The sequence below is a fragment of the Patella vulgata genome, chromosome 3 (assembly GCF_932274485.2).
Source record: "Patella vulgata chromosome 3, xgPatVulg1.2, whole genome shotgun sequence".
Lineage (NCBI taxonomy): Eukaryota > Metazoa > Mollusca > Gastropoda > Patellidae > Patella > Patella vulgata.
In genome coordinates, this window is record NC_065881.2 from 2,029,686 (window position 1) to 2,051,298 (window position 21,613).

Sequence of the window (21,613 nt, forward strand, 5' to 3'; positions counted from 1 at the left end):
AATCAGCTTTAACGTTTCTAGGGGTTTACCCACAGTTCTGTGAAGATCACGCCAAGAACTCGCTGTAACAGACCATTTCATTAGCTAATTCCTCACATCAACTAGAACGCCTGTTACATAACAACTCTTCCAGTGTAGTAAAGAAAAGAAAACAAAATTTTGAACTATTAAAAAACATGAAACGAAATAGGATTTATAAAGAGCTGTTACCTTAAATGAGCCTACATATTTCATGTAGCATATAGTCGATCATGACTCGTACTGGCTTTATATAACTTTTGGGAAATATCCCCCCTTATTTTTAGTTTCTTTTTTATACGCCTACATTGAAATGTGGTCATATATTCAATTGTGTCACCCCCGTCCGTCCATTCGTCGGTCCGGCGCCCACAATTGCTTGTGGACACTCTAGAGGCCAAAGTGAAAATCTGATTGACATTAAATTTATACACAGTGTTTAAGGTCATGAGACGAAGAATCCTATTGATTTTCAGCAATTTCTGATAATTACTGCCAGAGTTATGGCCCTTGGACACTTCAAAATATCTTGTGGATGCTCTAGAAATGAAATGAAATGAAATAGGGTGTGACGTCCTACTGTTCTGCTCCTAAACTGGGCTAATGAAGACGGGCATACGCCATACAGTGAGCTATGAGGGAAATTTTGCCGGGCAGTGGCACTACGGCCTACTCTTATATCAAATTCCAACTGCCAAGGGATCTTTTACGTGCATGCCAATGTGTACACGGGACCTCGGTTTTTCGTCCCATCCGAATGACTAGACAGCTGTCCTTGTCAGGCCCTCCGTCCGGCATCAATGACAAGGGGAAACCAGTCCACGCTGGAAAATCTGGATGAACTTTCTCGGCCTATGCAGGGATCGATCACCCGACCTCCAGGATAGCGAGCCAGCGTCTTACCCACTTAGCCATGTGATCCCCGGATGCTCAAGAAGCTAAAGATGATATCCGATTGACTTCAAATTTATACAGTGTTTGAGGTCATGAGACGAAGAATCCTATTGATTTTCAACAATTTCTGATAATTACTGCCAAAGTTATGACCCTTGATCACTTTGAAAAATCTTGTGACTTTCTAGAGGCTAAAGTTATCATCGGATTGGCTTCAGTTTAAGGTCTTGAGATGAACAAGTATATTGATTTTCAATGAATTTTGATAACTTGAACAGCTAAATCCATGATATTAAATACTAAACGTTACCATGGGGCAGAACTTTATACAAACCAAACAAATTCTAGTGATTTTCTGATAATTACTTAATGAGTTGTTACTCTTAATCTAGTTGACTGCCCGGACGATTTAGCTGCTGTCGGCATATGTTTCGTTGCATTGGGGGGTTCGATCGCTGAATGGTTAGCGTGTGCGTGCTGTATCATAAGGTCTGTCATTGAGTCAACTGGCGTGGTTTTGAGTCCCCAGTTGTACGTGACAAGGAGTAGGGTCACCTGTCAAACCTTGTGGGTTTTCTCCGGATCCTCTGATTTCCTCCCACTGCTAAAGACTCCTACGTGCATGCGAATTATTGAAAAAAATTAAGCATATGTTTGTCCCGAAATGACCTAGTTTGTGTCGAGTGGATGTTAAACCCCATTTCTCTCTCTGTCTCTCTCTCTCTCCTCTCTCTCTCTCTCTCTCTCTCTCTCTGGACTTTCAGGGATCACGTGGCTAAGTGGGTAAGACTCTGGCTCATTGGCCTGGAGGTCGGGTGTTCGATCCCTGCATTGGCCGAGAAAGTTCATCCAGATTTTCCAGCGTGGTTCCCCCTTGTCAGTGATGCAGGACGGAGGGCCTGACAAGGACAGCTGTCTAGTCATGTGGATGGGACGAAAAACTGAGGTCTTGTGTATACATTGGAATGCACGTAAAAGATCCCTTGGCAGTTGGAAGTAGGCGATAGTGCCGCTGCCCGGGCAAAATTTCCCTCATAGCACACTGTATGGCGTATGCCCGTCTTTATTAACCCAGCATAGGACTTTTACGGCCGACCTCCTGGATCCATTCACTCGATCTGATATGTACAGTTGTTGTGTGGTGCAGTAGCAGATATTGGACAGGTCAGTCGATTTGCACTGGCCAAGACAGTTAACATGGATTTTCCACAGGGTTCCCCCTAGTCACTGGTGCAGAATGGGACACTTGTCAGTCTGATTCCAAATCAGAGTAGGCCGCTGTCCGGACATAATTTCCTACATAGCACACCGTATGACATATGCCCATTTTAATTAGCCCAGTCGGAACAGAACAGTAGGACATTAATCTTGATTTCATTTCAAACATTTAGAAATATTTTTTTCTCTATTTTAGATAAAACAAACTGAACAAGTTGGATCAGGAAAGACTATCACAATGCCTAGAAGAAAAAGGAGCAAAGGGATTAAAAATTTACAACAACATTGGCGTAAATGGCGTGATAGCATTGCAGATAAGCCCCTTCCTGATTCAACAAATGAACCCCTTCCTGATTCAACAAATGAACCCCTTCCTGGATCACAAGATCAACCTCTTCCTGGATCACAAGATGGACGCTTTCCTGGATCACGAGATGAACCCCTTCCGGGATCAATAGATGAACCCTTTCCTGGATCAATAGATGAACACTTTCCTGGATCACGAGATGAACCCCTTCCGGGATCACCGGATCAACCCCATCCTGCTTCAAGAGATCAACTGGTATGTTTGATATCTACATGTAAGCTTATCTACAAAAAAAGAAAAGCAGTTCATGTTTTTTTTTTGTTGTATATTTTTTTTTTTGGCTGAGAAATTTCATCAGCTGTTTCTAGGGTGACCCACCATAAATAAATATCTCCATATATCTCCATATATCTCGACAATTACGCCACAATATTTATATATATGCCAAGCCTTAAATCAGTTTCACACAATTATAGTCACTAAATAAACGATCATGTTGTACTTAATAAGCTATGACCATTAATCATCTATAAATAATAGACTGAAAACTGGTTCCAAGTGTCGTCCATAACATCCAGACACTTTTGAGTAAAAGATAGGTTACGTGCCCTTGTTTTGAAATTAGTCTCGCTTAACCAGTCTATTGACCATTCTACGTCTGATTGACAGGTCGGGATAATCAAGACTACTTTTTTACGAAACATAACAGAAAGCTAGAACAAGAAATTGAATTTAGAAATAAGCACGTTAGGTAGCTCAACAATCGTTTTAAGAACCTTGTAAAAGTAAAATGAAACTACTGCTAGTATCATGTTCCTGTCTAACCCGAGTGATTCAGAGATATTATTTGTACTAAACCAAAAGATGCCGCTCTTAACGGTACAGTTAATGATAAAGCGATTTAAAAAATGAAACGAACGTAATTTCTAAATCTGCTGTAATAACCAAGAAGCTTAATTTCACTGCTATTCAAAATCGTCAACAATAAATTTTTTACGGCTGTAATAGTTGATAGATTTGTAGAGAATTGCACGTGCCATGGTTATTTATAGTATCATACTGTCAGAAAGTTGGTCTCGGCACGGCGAATGTGCACGCTTCAGTGGTAGTCTCGAACTATCAGCGGTGGACTTTATTTCTGTAGAGTACATGGGCCACCCTACTGTTTCCGACGTGGTTTCGCCTTGTGAGTGGTGCAGGATGGGAACAAAAGACTGAGGTCCTGTGTACACATTGGTGCACACATAAAAGATCCCTTGGCAGTTGGAATTTGATATAAGAGTAGGCTTTTGCGCTGCTGTCCGGGCAAAATTGCCCTCATGGCACACTGTATGACATATGCCCATCATCGTTAGCCCAGTCAAAGCAGAAAAGTAGGACGTTAAACCCCATTTTATTTCATCAGTATTTTTTCAGACAATCCTTCCCTTATAGAAGATTGTATGGCTTATGCCCGTCTTCATAAGCCCAGTTGAAGCAGGCTTGTAACAATCTATACCCCGACGCCCGGGCCTACCAAAATTAACTTACAGGCTAGTGATCTATTTAACCGTACTAGTCCTGGGCTAGTGCCCTTTTACTGGTTTGTAAATTAATCTAGAGATATAGATAAATAAACTGTAAAAACATCCTACATTTATTTCTCCAATTCCACACAAAACTCTATTATAACAATAGATTTTCTGTATAAAACTTAGGGCAGTATGGACATTTTTAGTACCTCGTCGATTCATTCATTCTTGACATTTTTCTCCACCTTGCACTCTTTGACAAGTCACATATTCACCAGTTGAAATCAGGTTGATTTTTTTAAAAAAAAAGCCTACATAATATTTTATAAGATTGGTTTTGACATAAATATTTGAAAGCATGCCATTGGATTTTCAAATACAAAATAATTTTGATTATTTAACATGTCCGGTATTTCCAAAGAATTTACTACACGTGTTCGTTGCACATGGCATGCTCAATGGTACCCTATCGACACACAGCATCGTGCTCGAGTGATAATGTAAACAATTTTACTATCCTGTCTATTTTAATATTATATCAGCACATCAAACTGATTTCCTTTTGAGACTGTTTATAGAGTGACCAAGTTAATAAATACTGTAAAACAATTAACTTGTCAATCAGTCGAGACTGTCTCATGCTTTGCAGTAAGTACTTACAATAACATAACGCACCGTATTCCGTATACAACAAAACTTCAAGTGGGAATTTATAGACGTCAATTTCCCGTGATATATTACAAAAAACTGAGTAGCCGTTTACATCCTTAATTGTTAGGCAATGAAGTCTACGATCTTTATTCAAAAACATAGGTTGGCAGGTAACAAAACAAAACAGGCGCCCAAATATTGAAGATCAAAGCTTGTACCTTGTCGAACTACGGACTAGTGGAAATTAATGCCGGGCTAGTGTCTGACAGTAGACTAGTAGCCCATCTAGTGGATTCAAAAATGTTTTTATGCCCCTGGTAAGCACGTGGGCGCTGTATCATAATGCCTGTCATTGAGTCAACTGGCGTGGTTTCGAAAGGCCAGTTGTACGTGACAAGGAGTAGGGTCGCCTGTCCAACCTCGTGGGTTTTCTCCGGGTCCTCCCGTTTCCTCCCACTGCTAAAGACCCCTACGGGGAATCGAATTATTGAAATAAAATTAAACCATATGTTTTTGTCGAGTGGGCATTAAACCCAGTTTCCCTCTCTCTATAAAGTCTTGTTTCCATTATTGTACAGGAATAGTGCATCCTACTGACAGAGGTTGTAGAAGAATCGAAGAGAGAGAAATGAAATGAAATGGGGTTTAACGTCCTACTGTTCTGCTCCTAAACTGGGCTAATGAAGACGGGCATACGCCATACAGTGTACTATGAGGGGAAATTTTGCCCTACAGCCTACTCTTGTATCGAATTCCAACTGCCAAGGGATCTTTTATGTGCATGCCAATGTGTACACGGGACCTCGGTTTTTAGTCCCATCCGAACGACTATACAGCTGTTCTTGTCAGGCCCTCCGTCCTGCATCACTGACAAGGGGAAACCACGCTGGAAAATATGGATGAACTTTCTCGGCCAATGCAGGGATCGAACACCCGACCTCCAGGCTAGCGAGCCAGCGTCTTACCCACTTAGCCACGTGATCCCTGAAGAGAGAGAAATAGGGTTTAGCACTTGACATGGAATGACCCACAGGGGACTTTACTCCTTTTCACGTACAAGCAGGGATTCAAAACCACATCATGACTCAATGAACCATTCAGCCAGTTCGCTCCTACTGCTCAAGAAATGACCTAGTTTGTTTTGAGTGGATGTTAAAACCACTTTCTCTCAATACATAACATTGTTATAACTTTTATATATACTATTCAAAAAAAGTAGGGGATATTTGATTTTGGGGGCATAATACTAAAATATGCAAATGACTACGAAAAAAGTCACTATAGAACCTAACAGAAGAAACATTTCCAGTTACATGTGACGCCCAAACGCACCAATAGCTACCGCATGGAATGCAGGTGATGCTTGGGATCATCATGGGGGTCCAACCCAAGATTTGCACGACTCTGACTTTGAATGTTACAGTCATTGTGGCATTGAATTCCAGGGTGGAAACATCAGTTTAATTGTTTTAGTGACCAGAAAACAAATTTTGATATGCGTCGGCTTACCCAAAATGAAAGGTTACGTGCCCTTGCATGCTACAGATCGGCACAACACAGGCGGTTGTGGCGCGGACGATGAATGTTTCTCAGTCTGTCATAAGCAGGCTATGGTCCAGATACCGTGATACACAATCTGTACAGGACAGACCACGCTCAGGTCGACCAAGGGCGACAACTCAAGCCCAGGATCGATTTATCCGTACCTTGGCCTTGAGAAATCGTGTCATCACAGCAAATCAGATCAGCGCTCGTCTTCAAACAGACACTGCATAGGGGTCACCTTCGCGCCCGACGTCCTCGCGTGATCCCTTGTTTGAGAGATCATCACATTCAGGCAAGACGTCGTTGGTGTAGGGATCGTCAACACTGGGATAATCGACGCTGGAGCAATGTGATGTTTTCAGATGAGTCAAGGTTCACTGTTGATTTTTTGGACAGACGTAAGAGGGTGTGGCGTCGTCGAAACGAGCGCTTCCAAGACGTTAACGTCATCAGACATGATCGATTTGGGGATGGTTCTGTTATGGTGTGGGGAGGCATCACTGTTGCTGGAAGAACGGCTTTACATGTTGTTGCAGGGCGTGTTACAGGCCAGTACTACCGGGACAACATCTTGGCAGTCCATGTTGTGCCGTTCGCACGACGTCATGGCCGCCGTTTCATCTTCCAGGATGACAACGCAAGATGTCACAGGGCCAGGATCGTTACAGGTTACCTCCAACAACAGAACATCACCACATTACCTTGGCCAGCACTGAGTCCCGACCTCTCCCCCATCGAGCATGTCTGGGACATGCTTGGACAGAGGTTACGTCAACGTCAACAACGTCCTGCCAATGTCCAAGAACTTGCTGCTGCGTTGTAACAGGAATGGGACAATCTGGACCAAAATGACCTTAGACGTTTCATTAGGAGTATGCCACGTCGGATCAATGCTTGTTTGGCAAACAGAGGAGGATTTACCCGTTACTGACTTGGTTGTGATGCTGTGGTAACTTTGCTGTTTGACCCCGGGTATCATTTTACCCTTATAATGGTCAGTCTGTGCCTTACTTAGTCTAACGATCATTTGGAATAAATCGATGAATGTGAACTTCATTTCATTTTGTCATTTGTTTCTTCGTCAGTTTCATTAGGTGACTTTAATAACACTTAAAAATCAAATATCCCCTACTTTTTTTGAATAGTATATTACAGGAAACTAATAATATAACTTATCACAGGAAACTAATGATGTTATAACTTTTATATATTACAGGATACTAATAATATAACTTATCACAGGAAACTAATGATGTTATAACTTTTATACATTACAGGAAGCTAATAATGTAACTTTTATATATTACAGTAAACTAATGATGTTATAGCTTTTATATATTACAGGAAACTAATGATGTTATAGCTTTTATATATTACAGTAAACTAATGATGTTAAAGCTTTTATATATTACAGAAAAATAATGATGTTATAACTTTTATATATACTATTCAAAAAAAGTAGGGGATATTTGATTTTGGGGGCATAATACTAAAATATGCAAATGACTACGAAAAAAGTCACTATAGAACCTAACAGAAGAAACATTTCCAGTTACATGTGACGCCCAAACGCACCAATAGCTACCGCATGGAATGCAGGTGATGCTTGGGATCATCATGGGGGTCCAACCCAAGATTTGCACGACTCTGACTTTGAATGTTACAGTCATTGTGGCATTGAATTCCAGGGTGGAAACATCAGTTTAATTGTTTTAGTGACCAGAAAACAAATTTTGATATGCGTCGGCTTACCCAAAATGAAAGGTTACGTGCCCTTGGCATGCTACAGATCGGCACAACACAGGCGGTTGTGGCGCGGACGATGAATGTTTCTCAGTCTGTCATAAGCAGGCTATGGTCCAGATACCGTGATACACAATCTGTACAGGACAGACCACGCTCAGGTCGACCAAGGGCGACAACTCAAGCCCAGGATCGATTTATCCGTACCTTGGCCTTGAGAAATCGTGTCATCACAGCAAATCAGATCAGCGCTCGTCTTCAAACAGACACTGGTGTGAGAGTGAGTGGCCAGACGATTCGGAATCGACTGCATAGGGGGTCACCTTCGCGCCCGACGTCCTCGCGTGATCCCTTGTTTGAGAGATCATCACATTCAGGCAAGACGTCGTTGGTGTAGTGATCGTCAACACTGGGATAATCGACGCTGGAGCAATGTGATGTTTTCAGATGAGTCAAGGTTCACTGTTGATTTTTTGGACAGACGTAGGAGGGTGTGGCGTCGTCGAAACGAGCGCTTCCAAGACGTTAACGTCATCAGACATGATCGATTTGGGGGTGGTTCTGTTATGGTGTGGGGAGGCATCACTGTTGCTGGAAGAACGGCTTTACATGTTGTTGCAGGGCGTGTTACAGGCCAGTACTACCGGGACAACATCTTGGCAGTCCATGTTGTGCCGTTTGCACGACGTCATGGCCGCCGTTTCATCTTCCAGGATGACAACGCAAGATGTCACAGGGCCAGGATCGTTACAGGTTACCTCCAACAACAGAACATCGCCACATTACCTTGGCCAGCACTGAGTCCCGACCTCTCCCCCATCGAGCATGTCTGGGACATGCTTGGACAGAGGTTACGTCAACGTCAACAACGTCCTGCCAATGTCCAAGAACTTGCTGCTGCGTTGCAACAGGAATGGGACAATCTGAACCAAAATGACCTTAGACGTCTCATTAGGAGTATGCCACGTCGGATCAATGCTTGTTTGGCAAACAGAGGAGGATTTACCCGTTACTGACTTGGTTGTGATGCTGTGGTAACTTTGCTGTTTGACCCCGGGTATCATTTTACCCTTATAATGGTCAGTCTGTGCCTTACTTAGTCTAACGATCATTTGGAATAAATCGATGAATGTGAACTTCATTTCATTTTGTCATTTGTTTCCTCGTCATTTTCATTAGGTGACTTTAATAACACTTAAAAATCAAATATCCCCTACTTTTTTTGAATAGTATATTACAGTAAACTAATGATGTTATAGCTTTTATATATTACAGGAAACTAATGATGTTATAACTTACATATTTCAGGAAACTAATGATATTATAACCTTCGTATATTTCAGGAAACTAATAATGTTAAAACATTCCATCATTGTGTTTTTTGTGATGAGATTTTTAAAGAGTACAGTGATCTAGATCTTCACTATGAACTACACGTGAACAAGAAGATCCATGTTGAAGGAGAAAAAATTGACAGTATCGTAAAACACCGCAAAAGACATGTTAAAACGGGGCAAATTGCTAATGTTGTAAAACTCCGCAAAAGACATGTTAAAACGGGGCAAATTGCTAATGTTGTAAAACACCGCAAAAGACATGTTAAAAAGGGGCAAATTGCTAATGTTGTAAAACACAGCAAAAGACATGTTAAAAAAGACGATATTGATAATGCGGTAAAACTCCACAAAAGACATGTTCAAGAAGAAAAAATTGATTTGGAAAAACTTCACAAGAAACATGTTAAAGAAGAGGAAATTGATAACTTGAATTATTTTCAGTGTAACTTGTGTGAAAGAAAATTTGATTTATACCCTGATTTAGAAGAACATTGTAAAATACATATGGAATATGAAGAATCTCCTATCATAGGACAAAATGTTAAAGAAGGCGAATCTATTGCAAGTACTTTATATCAATGTACATTATGTCAAATTTGCTTTGAGCAATATTTTGACCTGGAAGAACATTGTAAACTTCATGGATATCAATGTACAGGCAGAGTTAGGTCTTCCATTAGGTACATGTATATTTAATGTATATTCTATGTTATAGGAAACTAACGATGTTAAACCTTTCCATCAGTGTATTGTTTCTACCTTTAGACAAACCTTTTAGGAGCTGCGGTGGCTAAGTGGGTAAGCCGCTGGAGGTTGCGTGTGGTTTCCCTTTGTCAGTGGTGCAGGACAGAGTGTCTGACAAGGACAGCCGTCTAGTCGTTCGGATGGTACGGAAAACTGAGGTCCCGTGTTCACATTGGCGTGCACGTACAAGATCCCATGACAGTTGGTATTCGATATAAGAGTAGGCCGTAACCCCGCTGTCCGGGCAATATTTCCCTCATAGCACACTGTATGGCGAATGCCCGTCTTCATTAGCCCAGTTTGGAGCGGGACAGTAGGACGTTAAACCCCATTTCATTTCATTTGTATTTTGTACAGGTCATTTATAAATAGGGGCCACGGGGGCTCGGTGATTTAAGTCGTTGAAGCATTAACGAGCAGGTCCGGGTTCGATCCAGGCGTTGGCCGAGAAATGTTCTCTTGTCATTGGAGGACGTAAAAGATTCCATGGCAATTGGAGTTCGATATAAGAGTAGACCGTACTTTACTCTGTCTATAGAGTCAAATCACACGTACTTAATGAACGTGAATAGATAGTTATACATAAAAAAACCCAGTGATATTTTGGTAAAATCATAACCATTGTCAAGATACCCATCAAGTTCTGTCTGTTAATTGACCTATGGTTGGTAGGCTAAATAATATAATGTCTCCTCCTTTAGTCCTGTGAAATAAAGAGATTTATTCCATATTTGGGATGGAAATTAACGTCAAGGCTATCTAAGACGTACAGAAATAGGGGGTATAAATTAGGGTGTAGAGCGAAATGGATCAAAGCTCATTCAGATATTCCTAGCAGCTATTATTATTGAGGACGAGGAACATTTAAAGCCATTACAGCTTAGCAATAAAGTTGTAAAATCATTGATTCTGTAGTGTTATTACGATCATGAAGAAACAAGTCCGATAGCTTGTTAAGCCATGGTCTGGCTAAAGCTAGATTTGTCTCGAATGAAAGCAATACTGATGGTTTGCTCCACTGATGTAAATCTTGTTGACCATTTAGGGAGCAATGGTGCCTTAGTAAGACGTTGGCTCGCTAATCTGGGGTCCCATGTTCGATCCCTGTGTTGGCCGAGAAAGTTCATCGCGTCTTTCCGGCGTGGTTCCTCCTTGTCAGTAGTGCAGGACAACAGAACAACGTATGGCCGGTCGGATTTTGACGAAACGCAGCGGTCCCGTGTACACATTGGTGTGTACATAAAAGATCCCTTGACAGTTGGAATTCGATACAAGAGTAGGCTGTAGAGCGACTGTCAGGCAAAAATCCCCTCATACTACACTGTATGGCGTATGCCCGTCTTCATAAGACCAATCGTAGCAGAACAGTAGGACGTTAAACCACGTTTCATTTGGAGACAGTCCTTACAATCCTATAATCCTCTAAGTCAGTTTTCAAAACTAAAATGTTTAAATTTTGAATGTTTGCTGGGACAGGTAGAGGCACCTCAAAACAAGGAAAGTAATATGCCTCGACCAAGTAGACCTCCCCACTTCCATTATGTAGCTTTTATTTTCAAGCGAAATATAATACAATTTCTAAGTATTATTGTGTAGGAAATATAAACCATTATTCAGAAAATATGAAAATATCGTTAAAACATGTAAATTCTGATGAACGAGTCGTTATTATATTTTTTACAGACACTGTATTGCCCTGAGCCGGTAGATTTAATAAAAGAACATCAGAGAAATATAAAGTAAGCAGGCCTATTTATAATTCAAGGGTGGGGGTTGGATGACTGAATGGTTAGCATGTGCGCGTTGTATCATAAGACCTGTCATTGAGTCAACTGGCGTGGTTTCAAATACAAGGAGTATGGTCGCCTGTCCAACCTCGTGGGTTTTTTCCGGGTCCTGCGGTTTCCTCCCACTGCTAAAGACCCCTACGAGCAACACCCGCAGTCTATTTATAATTCATTCATTTCATTGTTATTTTGTTGTTTCAGTTTGAGTAAAGTCCCCTCCCCCCCTGGCCTATTTCAGATTCATTGTTAGTTTTGTTGTTTCATTTGGAGTGAAGTCTGTATCATAACAATCCCAGGACTGTACAACACAGTTGGAGGTTACGGTTGGGTTAGAACCCCGAACCCATTCACTTATAAAGATGTGACGTCATACTTTGATTTGGTTGTCGAGTGGTTTTGAATCCCCGCCTGTACGTGACAAGGGGTAGGATCGCGAGCGAATTATTGAAGTAGTACTGAATCATATGTTAGTCACGAAATGACCTAGGTTTGACACCCCCCCCCCTCTCTCTCTCTCTCTCCCCGCCCACCGCCCACACATCTATTTGTATACATAGCTATATTATTTTGTTTCAGATGATTGAACTCAGTCATGGGTATGGTGTGTTCATATATCCATCAGATCTCGTCCACGTCAAGAAATTATTCGAGAAAACAAAGAGTGGACAATCCGTGACTCGTCACCTTCTGAGCGTCATGTTTACAAAAGAAAAGCTATGTTTCGGTTCAGTATCAAAAGATCCTAAACCTGGTCTGGCGTCATTGGATGCAACCGTAGTTCAAGCCATAAGAGGTAAAATTTTGTTTTCACAGTGTGGCATGGTTACTATGGTGCCAGCATATTAACACCACGTTCGATATCGGTGTAGGCCGAGAATATTTTTCGAAATTTTCCATTCCGGTTTCTTCTTGTCAATGGTGCTGGGCGGTGTGTCTGACAAGGACAAGATCTAGCTCTTGTCAATGGTGCTATGGGCGGGGTGTCTGACAAGGTCATAATCTAGCTCTTGTTAATGGTGCTAGCCGGGATGTCTGACAAGGTCATAATCTAGCTCTTGTTAATGGTGCTAGCAGGGATGTTTGACAAGGACACGCCTCTAGCTCAAATGGTTAACAGAAAATCGGGATTTATCCGTGCTAAAAAAGGCGCTTGACAGTTGGTTTAGACCCTGCACTGTAACAAACATATCCATGTAAAAACGTAAAAAAATTACGGAAACAAAAATTACCATGAAAATTTTATCCGTATTTATTTATCCTTTAATTTACAGAAATTCCTTCAATTAACATAAATTCCATTTGGTAAATTTTGTTTCCTGAGCATGAAGGTGATAAAAATTTCATTGAACGAACCATTGACTTTATACGTGTGCATTAATGACTTTATTTACTGTCCGCTTCCACCGAAGTGATATCGAAGGAAATCTTTAAACGTAACCTCTGTTCGCTAATATAAGAATCGAGAGCAAGGTATCACAAACCGCTACTCGACGGTGGTTGGAGGCTTTCAGATGTGAGTTTGCGGTATTATCAATTTGCAGGTATGTAGACGCTGTCATAGAGACAAACCGACTTACACTGGCCAACCGGTTATACTATCCAGATTCAAGCGTGCTTGATTACCAGATACTACCTTTTCACACACGCAGCGTTAAAACATATTTTTACACATTTATGAAAATACTTACAATCTGATTACCGTATGATGAATAACAATAAACTTTATAGATCTTATAAATAATGGAAATTAGATATACATGTCAATTAATATACCAAACGGTACAAAATATGATTCTTCATATTATGGTTAATATATTGAAATGAGTACTTTAACATGATAATTATTAGGAATGATTATATATGTATACGATTACTTATCAGTACCGATAACAGAATTACAGAAGGGAATAAAACATTATATCCCTAATATTCACGAAACCTCCTGGTCATTCCACCATTTATTCCGTAAAATAACAGAATTAAGTCCATTATAGAAGGGAATAAAACATTGTTCCCTAAATGTCACGGAAATTTCCTGTTTAATATTGAATATTCCACTGAAATAGATAAAACACGTAATTTGAAGAAATAATTCATACTATTAACACAATGTCATCAATTGACAAAAAAAGGTGCTAAACTACTGAATTCGCTCACATTAAAAATGGATATTTTTTACAGTGTGGGGTTACCCAGCCCATACCTAATACATATTAGCCAACTAGACTGAAACAATGGCCATTTTATAATGTATGTTAATAATTTCAGATTACTGTGTAGCAATGTCAAAGGACAAGAACGTGGCCATTAATCAAGCTCTTCACAACAAATTAACCACGTACAGATATAAGGCGAGGTGTAGGGCAACAAGTCCTGAATACTGATCATTGACAGTGCTTATCTAGATGAAATTATTGATGACGAAACCCCCGTGCTTATTGAAGGAGTCAAGTCGCTAACTAACTCAATATCATCCAGTCTTCGACAATGCAAACAGAAACGATTGATGTTTCAGTCAAAATGAAAATATTAACATTGGCACTTGAATCGCGTGTAGAATGCTTCGGGTACCATTTGCATTAAGGGACTCGATGAAGGAGACTAAATATATCCCACGTAGAAGAATATTACCTTTTAAATTCAGACCCTTCGCGTATTTCGCCAAACATAACTGATTATAAATTACAGTATGATAGAAACGATTGAATGTAAATCAGGTTATATATATTCATAATACATTATTATGTGTTGCGACCTATTTGTGTCCATTACTGGGTGCCACAGAATAGAGATTTAGCTCTTTCTGGGTTGATTGCTTATTATATTCAAATACTAGATTGGTGGGGAAAACCCGTTCTTATTTAATCAAGATGCTGAGTTGGTGGAGAGATTTAAGGCCAAGAGTAGCGGAAAGATATCAGTAGAATATACCACAAGTTCCAAATACCGATTATTGATAGTGCTTTTATTGCTGGGTTTGTGGGGGAAACACCGGATTGTTTAGTTAAAGTGCTGGATGGTGGGGGATACCCCGTGATTATTTAATAAATATACTGGGTTGGCGGGGAACCCCGGGCTTGTTTAGTTAAAATATTGGGTTGGTGGGGAAATCCCGGGCCTGTTTAGTTAAAATACTGGGTTGTTGAGGAAAATAAATTTATCTTTAAATTGAATCCGACCTCTGTTTTATTGTCTCTGAAACATTTCCACCGCGGCGCCCTAACCTAACCAGGCGGTGTGGCGTGTTTCATTGACTTGAAGACCATGATAAAAGTGACCGTAAATATAAAAGTAAATATAAAAGTAAACATAATCAATCGCTGTTTTAATGAAATGCAAATATGCTTGTTTTTGTTCAGTTAATATCGATGTGATTCATGATGTCATAAATCAACCTCTTCTATGTACCAGTTTGCATACATGAAATAAAAGGGAGTAAAATGAGATTTAACCTGTTACGAGTTTGGTCCAACTGGGATAATGAAGACGGACATACGCCGCTACGCCCTCCTCTTATATCGAATTCCAACTGTCAAATGTACGTCAAAGTGTTCACCGGAAAATCACAGAGAACTTTCGAAATCAACAACGGGATTGGACCACTTGCCCCTAGTCAACGAATAACTGAGCCACGGCCACGGCGGCTCCCATTTTTTAAAGTATCAAATATATCAAGTATCATCAAGTCTATAATACCCGCCCTTCTCTTCTGCCCCGATTGGGTTAACAAAGACGGACATACGCCACACACAAGGCGCTATGAGGGGAAATTTAACCAGTCAACGACGCTACGGCCTACTTTTATGTCAAGGGTTCTGCACGGGACCTCAGTTTTCTGTACCATCCGAATGACTACACCTTTTTTCTTGCCAAGTCTGAAGGCCTACACCACTGCCAACCCAGGATGAGTCAATAGGGGGACGATTAGGTTAACGTCCGCTTTAATTGAATCAATTGGTGTGGGTTCGATCCCGGCTTATTACTGGCCACCGTCGTGCTAAAGACCTGTACACGTGCAGGCTAATTAATTGATGGATTAGAGAAATATCATATGTCGACGGTGTTAAAAAAAAACTCAACTAGAACGCCCAGGGTCACATCCCACTTGTCCGGGATCCCTGTCAGTGAGAGGCGTGGGGGGTCGATGAATGTTAGAAGGGCAGAATCTGAAATACCCGAAAACATTTCGGTTTACAGAAAGGGAGATTTCGGGACTAACATGGTTTGTTTTATGTAAAGGATTCGCTTAAGGATCTTTAGAAGTGGGAGGTAACCGCAAAACCCGGTGAAAACTTATGAGGTTGGACACTACGTCTTGTCACGTACAAGTGGGGAATCGAAACCATGCCATTTGACTCAATGACAGACCTTATGATCTAACGCGCTCGCGTTAACCATTCGGTCACGCAACCCCAAGCAATATTTGGAGAATTAATCTCTCAACTAAATATCCGCTTCAACCACAAGGATATTAAAGATACATTGTCACAAATGTATTTATCAGGTGGTTATTTCCAGTAAAAAGTATGACATGATATATGAAAAGTTTAGACGCCCAATCTTACTAGGAAACTACTCGATTACCGTATCATCTCAATGGAAGCGGACGTAAATTAACCTTGATATTATATCAAGTATTATAATATCAAGGGAGTCGTGGTGGCTCAGTGAGTAACGTCTATCATAGAGTCAATTGGCGTGGATTCGGTTCACGCATGTACGTGACTAATACCCCGTTCAGACGCTTATTTTTAAACCAGTTCAAAATCGCCGGGGTTTTTAAGACAGCGTCGTGTTGCGTTCACACGTACTATAAGTCAAACCTGTTTAACTATTCTGACCTCTTCGGTCGGAGGTTAGAGTTAACTATGCATGCGTACATACCATTTCCTGGTAGAATATGTAAACATCCTGTGAAAAAAAAATCCGCGAAATTTGTTTCTCTTACTCTCGGATAGTTTATACACATTTCCTAGAAATGAATACTAATGCTTTGAGACATAGAATTAAACAGTTTAGACAACGACAGAGTCAACAAAGGTACTTCTTTCTGATGCTAATGATTGTCACTTCTGTGATATTCATGCCAACCAACAGGAGAATATAGTCACGGTATCACAGTGACAATTGGTGGAATCACGCATACAGGTTTGGTTTGATATATTCATATATATTGTTTTAAAATTTATAATCATTATAATGTAGTCAAATATGTACACGGACAAGGTGTATAAAACAAATATTAACCAAGGGGTCATCAATTAAATATTTATAGAAAATATAACGTCCCCCCCCTCCCAAAAAAAAAAAACAACCTAAAAAAACAAAACAATCTTCACACAAATAGGCCTGTGCTATTATATGTGCCATATAGACAATTTTTAATTTCGAATAATAATAGTTGCATGCTTAAAAGAGCTAAATTGTTAATATTTGGGATCTAGAAATTGACACAAATGGGTCGCAACACATAATTTCTAATTAGTTATATTCGGCGAAATACTCTAGATGTCTAAATCGAATGGCAATGTCTAGCAACTGGTTATTCCAGTCTACACTGATAGTATTTATTGTGCATGCTCTCCAGATAAGAATATGACTTGTGGGAATATGTCTAGCCTCGTTCTTCTAGTCCCTTGTTACAAATGACACTGAAATGCATTACACAATTCGTGTACCAATGGTTAAATGTTTGTTTTGTCTCAAATATTGGATATCAGAAACCCATCTTTTCCCCGTTAAGATCACAAGATCAATGTTGATTGAAATTGACAAATACTTTGTGTTTTCAATGTCGCAGATTTTGGATGATATTGACTACTTTAAGTTTAATTATTTACCTAATCTAATTCCTTTACATTTTATTTTCAGCTTTTATGATGATATACAGTATTTGGAAAACTTCAGAATGTCAAAATGTACATTTGAATATCTGTGCAGAATTTTGAGACCATTTCTTGAGAAACAAGTAACAAGTATGAGGGAACCAATATCTGTTGAGCGACAGGTAGGCTATTTTGCATTTTATGATCGCTGTATTGGTTGAGATATTCACTTCTGCTTGGAGAATATAAGAACATGCAACACATACTATTATTTTCTATGTTGGCCGCCTACTGATTTGGATTGGAAGTAGATATTTGTTTGTACATGTAGATGGCCTTAGTAAAAAACAAATCTAGTTTTGTCAATTTAATACTAGACTGAATAATAGATTTTATCACTGAACTAAAATGATTGGAAATATTGAGAACAATCTTCTACCCCTCCCATTTAAAGTATGGTAACCCTTTTTTTTTAGGTTGGCATAAGTTTATGGGTTTTAGGGACCAATGCTGAGTACAGAACTGTGGCTGCATTATTTGGGGTTGGCCGGTCAACCGTGTCTTCAATTATACACATATTTTGTGAGTCCCTGATTTCGATCAAGGACAAATTCATTAAATTTCCATCAGGTGAAGAACTGAATAGAGTTGTAAATGGGTATCGGTCGAAATGGGGATTTCCAAATGCAGGTGGAGCAATAGATGGCAGTCATATTCCTATATTAGGACCGAGCATGAACCATGCTGACTTCCATAACAGAAAAGGGTGGTATTCCATCATTGTTCAAGCAGTTGTGAATGATCGTTATGAATTCACAGACCTAAATATCGGGTGGCCAGGAAGTGTTCATGATGCACGAGTCTATGCAAACTCCAAAATATATGCAAAAGGGCTGTCTGGGACATTATTTGCCGGCAAGATGATTGATGTCAATAATGTGCGCCTGCCTATCGTCTTGTTAGGTGATCCGGCTTATCCATTATCCAACTTTCTAATGAAGCCATACACAGACAATAGACACCTGACCCCAAAACAAAAGACATTTAATTATAAGCTAAGTAGTTCACGCATGACGGTAGAAAATTCCTTTGGTCGCCTAAAAGGTCGCTGGCGCTGCTTATTAAAGCGATTGGATATGAATGTTGACAAGGTCCTCAATATTATTATGACCTGTTGCATACTTCATAACATATGCGAACAAGCAAAAGACCCATTTAGGGTTGAATGGCTAGAGGATGTAGCAAAGGGAGAAAACTAAATGCCTCAGCCAAATCAAAGTAACGAAGAGGCAATCAATGCAGACTGCACTAACATTAGAAATATCCTGGCTGAATACTTCCAGGAATAATTTAACCTTACAAAACAAATAATTAAGAAAGTAATAATTGGCCATACTGTTACATACACTCACTACAAAGAATTTCTATGTGTATATGCCATCTTTTGTTTACTTTTATTGTTTCATTTTGTGTGTTTGCAGAAAACTAAAAAATGGTCAAACTAAATTGGTTTATTTTCATAATAAAAATCATACAACAGAAAAATAACTGATAATCTTATAACACAGTGGGTCTATTATAACTATATATGTGATCAGCTCTGGCCAAATGGTTGCTATGGAGTTCAATTTGTTTCCAAAATTTTCAATATCTTCTTTCTTAAAAGTAATATTATGGTACATTCAAATTTAAATATTCCAAGCATATTTCTAAGTCACATACTAATTTAAAGGTATTTGGATACAGAATTTAAATTGACACCTTTTGGCATCTTGATTTTTGATCCATGCATCTCATTAAGCCAGAGTTGGATTATATAATAAGAGGTCCAATTGTCATCTTTGTTGTCCATCATTGAAGAAGTGTATGTAATTAAAAATATACAGTGGACTCTTTCACTTTCAACATTGTACAGGACCGATACAATGCCAGATTATACACCATGACGGAATACTTAATTGTCTCAAAACCGCAAGTATTATTGTACCTCGAATACCAAAGTATTATTTTAATGCACCTTCGAATACCCAGAACTTAAAAATATGATAAACCTTTTTGTACATTTGAAACTTTATTATATAAAATTATTATGTTTTTACTTTGGGTGCGTACAAAACACTTGTGCGTCGTTATGAACAAAATATTATAATGATAGTGATTCTTCATCTCAGCAATTTATATTTAATGTTGCTGTATTTGACGTGAAAAAATCAAATGAAATACCAAGCACTCTCTTACAAGAAATTATAAAATTATCAAGGTTTTATTAACAAAGACTGACACATACTTTAAGCTCACCGATAATTGATTGCTTGTGGGTTAACACCCACTGATTGAAGGCCAGATTATCCAATGTTAATTCAACAGAAATCGTTTAACGGGGTCCCCAGATTGGTCTAATAATTCGGAATATTCCGAGTCCACTGTACAAGCCTACACTATAAAGTTATTGATCAATTTTTAATTTATGTCTTTCAATTAATGTATTAAATAAAAGAGAATTTACCATTTTTGAAAACATAACAAACTGTTTTGTTCTTATTAGGGGCTTATCAATTGACTTACAAAGAAGAAAACACCCACCTCATACCGTTTCGCATTATTTGATAACGATAAGAAGCCAAGTCAAAACTTTGCTTTAGATATAAACAAGGATTGTCCTGTGTATTCCCAGTTCAATTGCTAAATGCCATTGAAACAATTAATCTCATACTGGTAATTTAAATTCATAAAAACTGAAATCACATAAAACGTGTTACAACTACAGTTAACTTTCACAACCAAGTACATATATCAGCTTCATGACACATTTGATAATGATATGGATATTAATAATTAAAACATGGAAATAAATTTATTAAAACTTGAGCCATGGTAAAATGGAATGACAAATAAAATTCATGTATTTGTAGAAACAAAAATAAACTGTTATCAATGACAATAATTGCGCTACATGTCAGATATTTTGGCACAAAATGGTATATCTTGAAAATAATATGATTCAGCTTCATGATACATTAAGTTAAATGATATGGATATTAATAATTAAAACATGGAAATTAATTTATTAAAACTCTAGCCTGGGCACAATGGAATGATAAATAAAACTATGTATTTCTACAAACAAAAATTAACTGTTATCAATGAAAATAAATGCTCTACATAGCAGAACTTTTGGCACAAAATGATAGGTCTTGAAAATAATATGGTTTTATAAATTTGTATATGTGTGTCCATTAGCTCCTTGTAAAAATTGTGGCTGCGGAACATGTCCATTTTGTTGTTGAGAAAATTGATGCTGCTGAAATCCCTGATTGGCAAACAAACTCCATAATCTTAATTCATGTTGCCTATCTCTTTCCCTATCCTCGCGTCGTTGTTCCTCAGCTCTAAGTCGATCCTCCCGTCTCTGCTCTTCTCTAAGTCTCTCTGAATCTGCCTCCATTCTCATTCTTTTTTCTTCGAATTCAAAATATGATCTTTCTTGTTCTCTTTGATAATTTATAAAGCTGGTTGTTGTCTCATTCAGAACACGTTGAATTATATCCTCTCTGTTTCTTTTTTTCTTTTCTGGTCCTGTAAGTAAATAAAATAACTCTTTAATGTTTAAATAAATGAACAATGATTGACAATTCGGGCCTCGAAATATCCCTTCAGTAACTAACCTGTCACTCTTAATTATCCAAAAACAACCACAATATTTACCATGGTGCCGTTACACATGTACTTCTGTGTAGATACTTCAAAATGCTATAGATGAAAACTTGTGTGGATGGTGTGTTAAAGTTCTTATACAATAATTGGGCGTGGTTCTGTCCCTGGAGGTCATAGGAGCGTAATTAAAATTGTCACTCGCAGACTGTTGATAAAAACAAATCAGACTGGAACCGGATACACAGGGAAAACCGGCAATGCGCATGTCAACTTACCAAATCTCGCCCAAGACGTCATACATTTTGACGTCAATGAATATAATTCTCCTACTTTTTAATTCTTTTTTTTAAACAAAATTAATCAAACAATTTAGATCTAA

At 38.9% G+C, this 21,613-nt stretch overlaps 2 protein-coding genes and 1 long non-coding RNA gene across 4 annotated transcripts; 2 read left to right on the plus strand and 1 right to left on the minus strand.

Moving 5' to 3' along the window:
• Positions 1-1,680: 1,680 nt before the first annotated feature.
• On the plus strand, positions 1,681-15,201 carry LOC130012264 (protein suppressor of hairy wing-like). 2 transcript variants are annotated; one of them, XR_008787657.1, is made up of 5 exons: positions 1,682-2,692; positions 9,231-9,904; positions 11,652-11,707; positions 12,332-12,548; positions 14,024-15,201. XR_008787657.1 is itself a non-coding variant. In XM_056099715.1 (2 exons), exons 1-2 carry the CDS (start codon positions 2,369-2,371, stop codon positions 9,918-9,920), a joined length of 1,014 nt encoding a protein of 337 aa, XP_055955690.1. In that variant the 5' UTR covers positions 1,681-2,368; the 3' UTR covers positions 9,921-10,449. The 2 variants fall into 2 exon arrangements, 1 of the variants encoding a protein (XP_055955690.1); XM_056099715.1 differs by lacking the exons at positions 11,652-11,707; positions 12,332-12,548; positions 14,024-15,201 and having other exon boundaries at positions 1,681-2,692; positions 9,231-10,449.
• Positions 15,202-16,436: 1,235 nt separating this feature from the next.
• On the plus strand, positions 16,437-18,982 carry LOC130012293 (uncharacterized). The gene is made up of 2 exons (XM_056099881.1): positions 16,437-17,762; positions 18,057-18,982. The coding sequence occupies exons 1-2, from the start codon at positions 17,412-17,414 to the stop codon at positions 18,837-18,839; spliced, it is 1,134 nt and encodes a 377-aa protein (XP_055955856.1). The 5' UTR covers positions 16,437-17,411; the 3' UTR covers positions 18,840-18,982.
• A 94-nt stretch (positions 18,983-19,076) lies between these two features.
• On the minus strand, positions 19,077-21,613 carry LOC130012294 (uncharacterized). The gene is made up of 2 exons (XR_008787705.1): positions 21,246-21,613; positions 19,077-21,156 (listed from the first exon to the last, which is right to left on the minus strand). It is a non-coding gene; the product is annotated as an uncharacterized LOC130012294 (long non-coding RNA).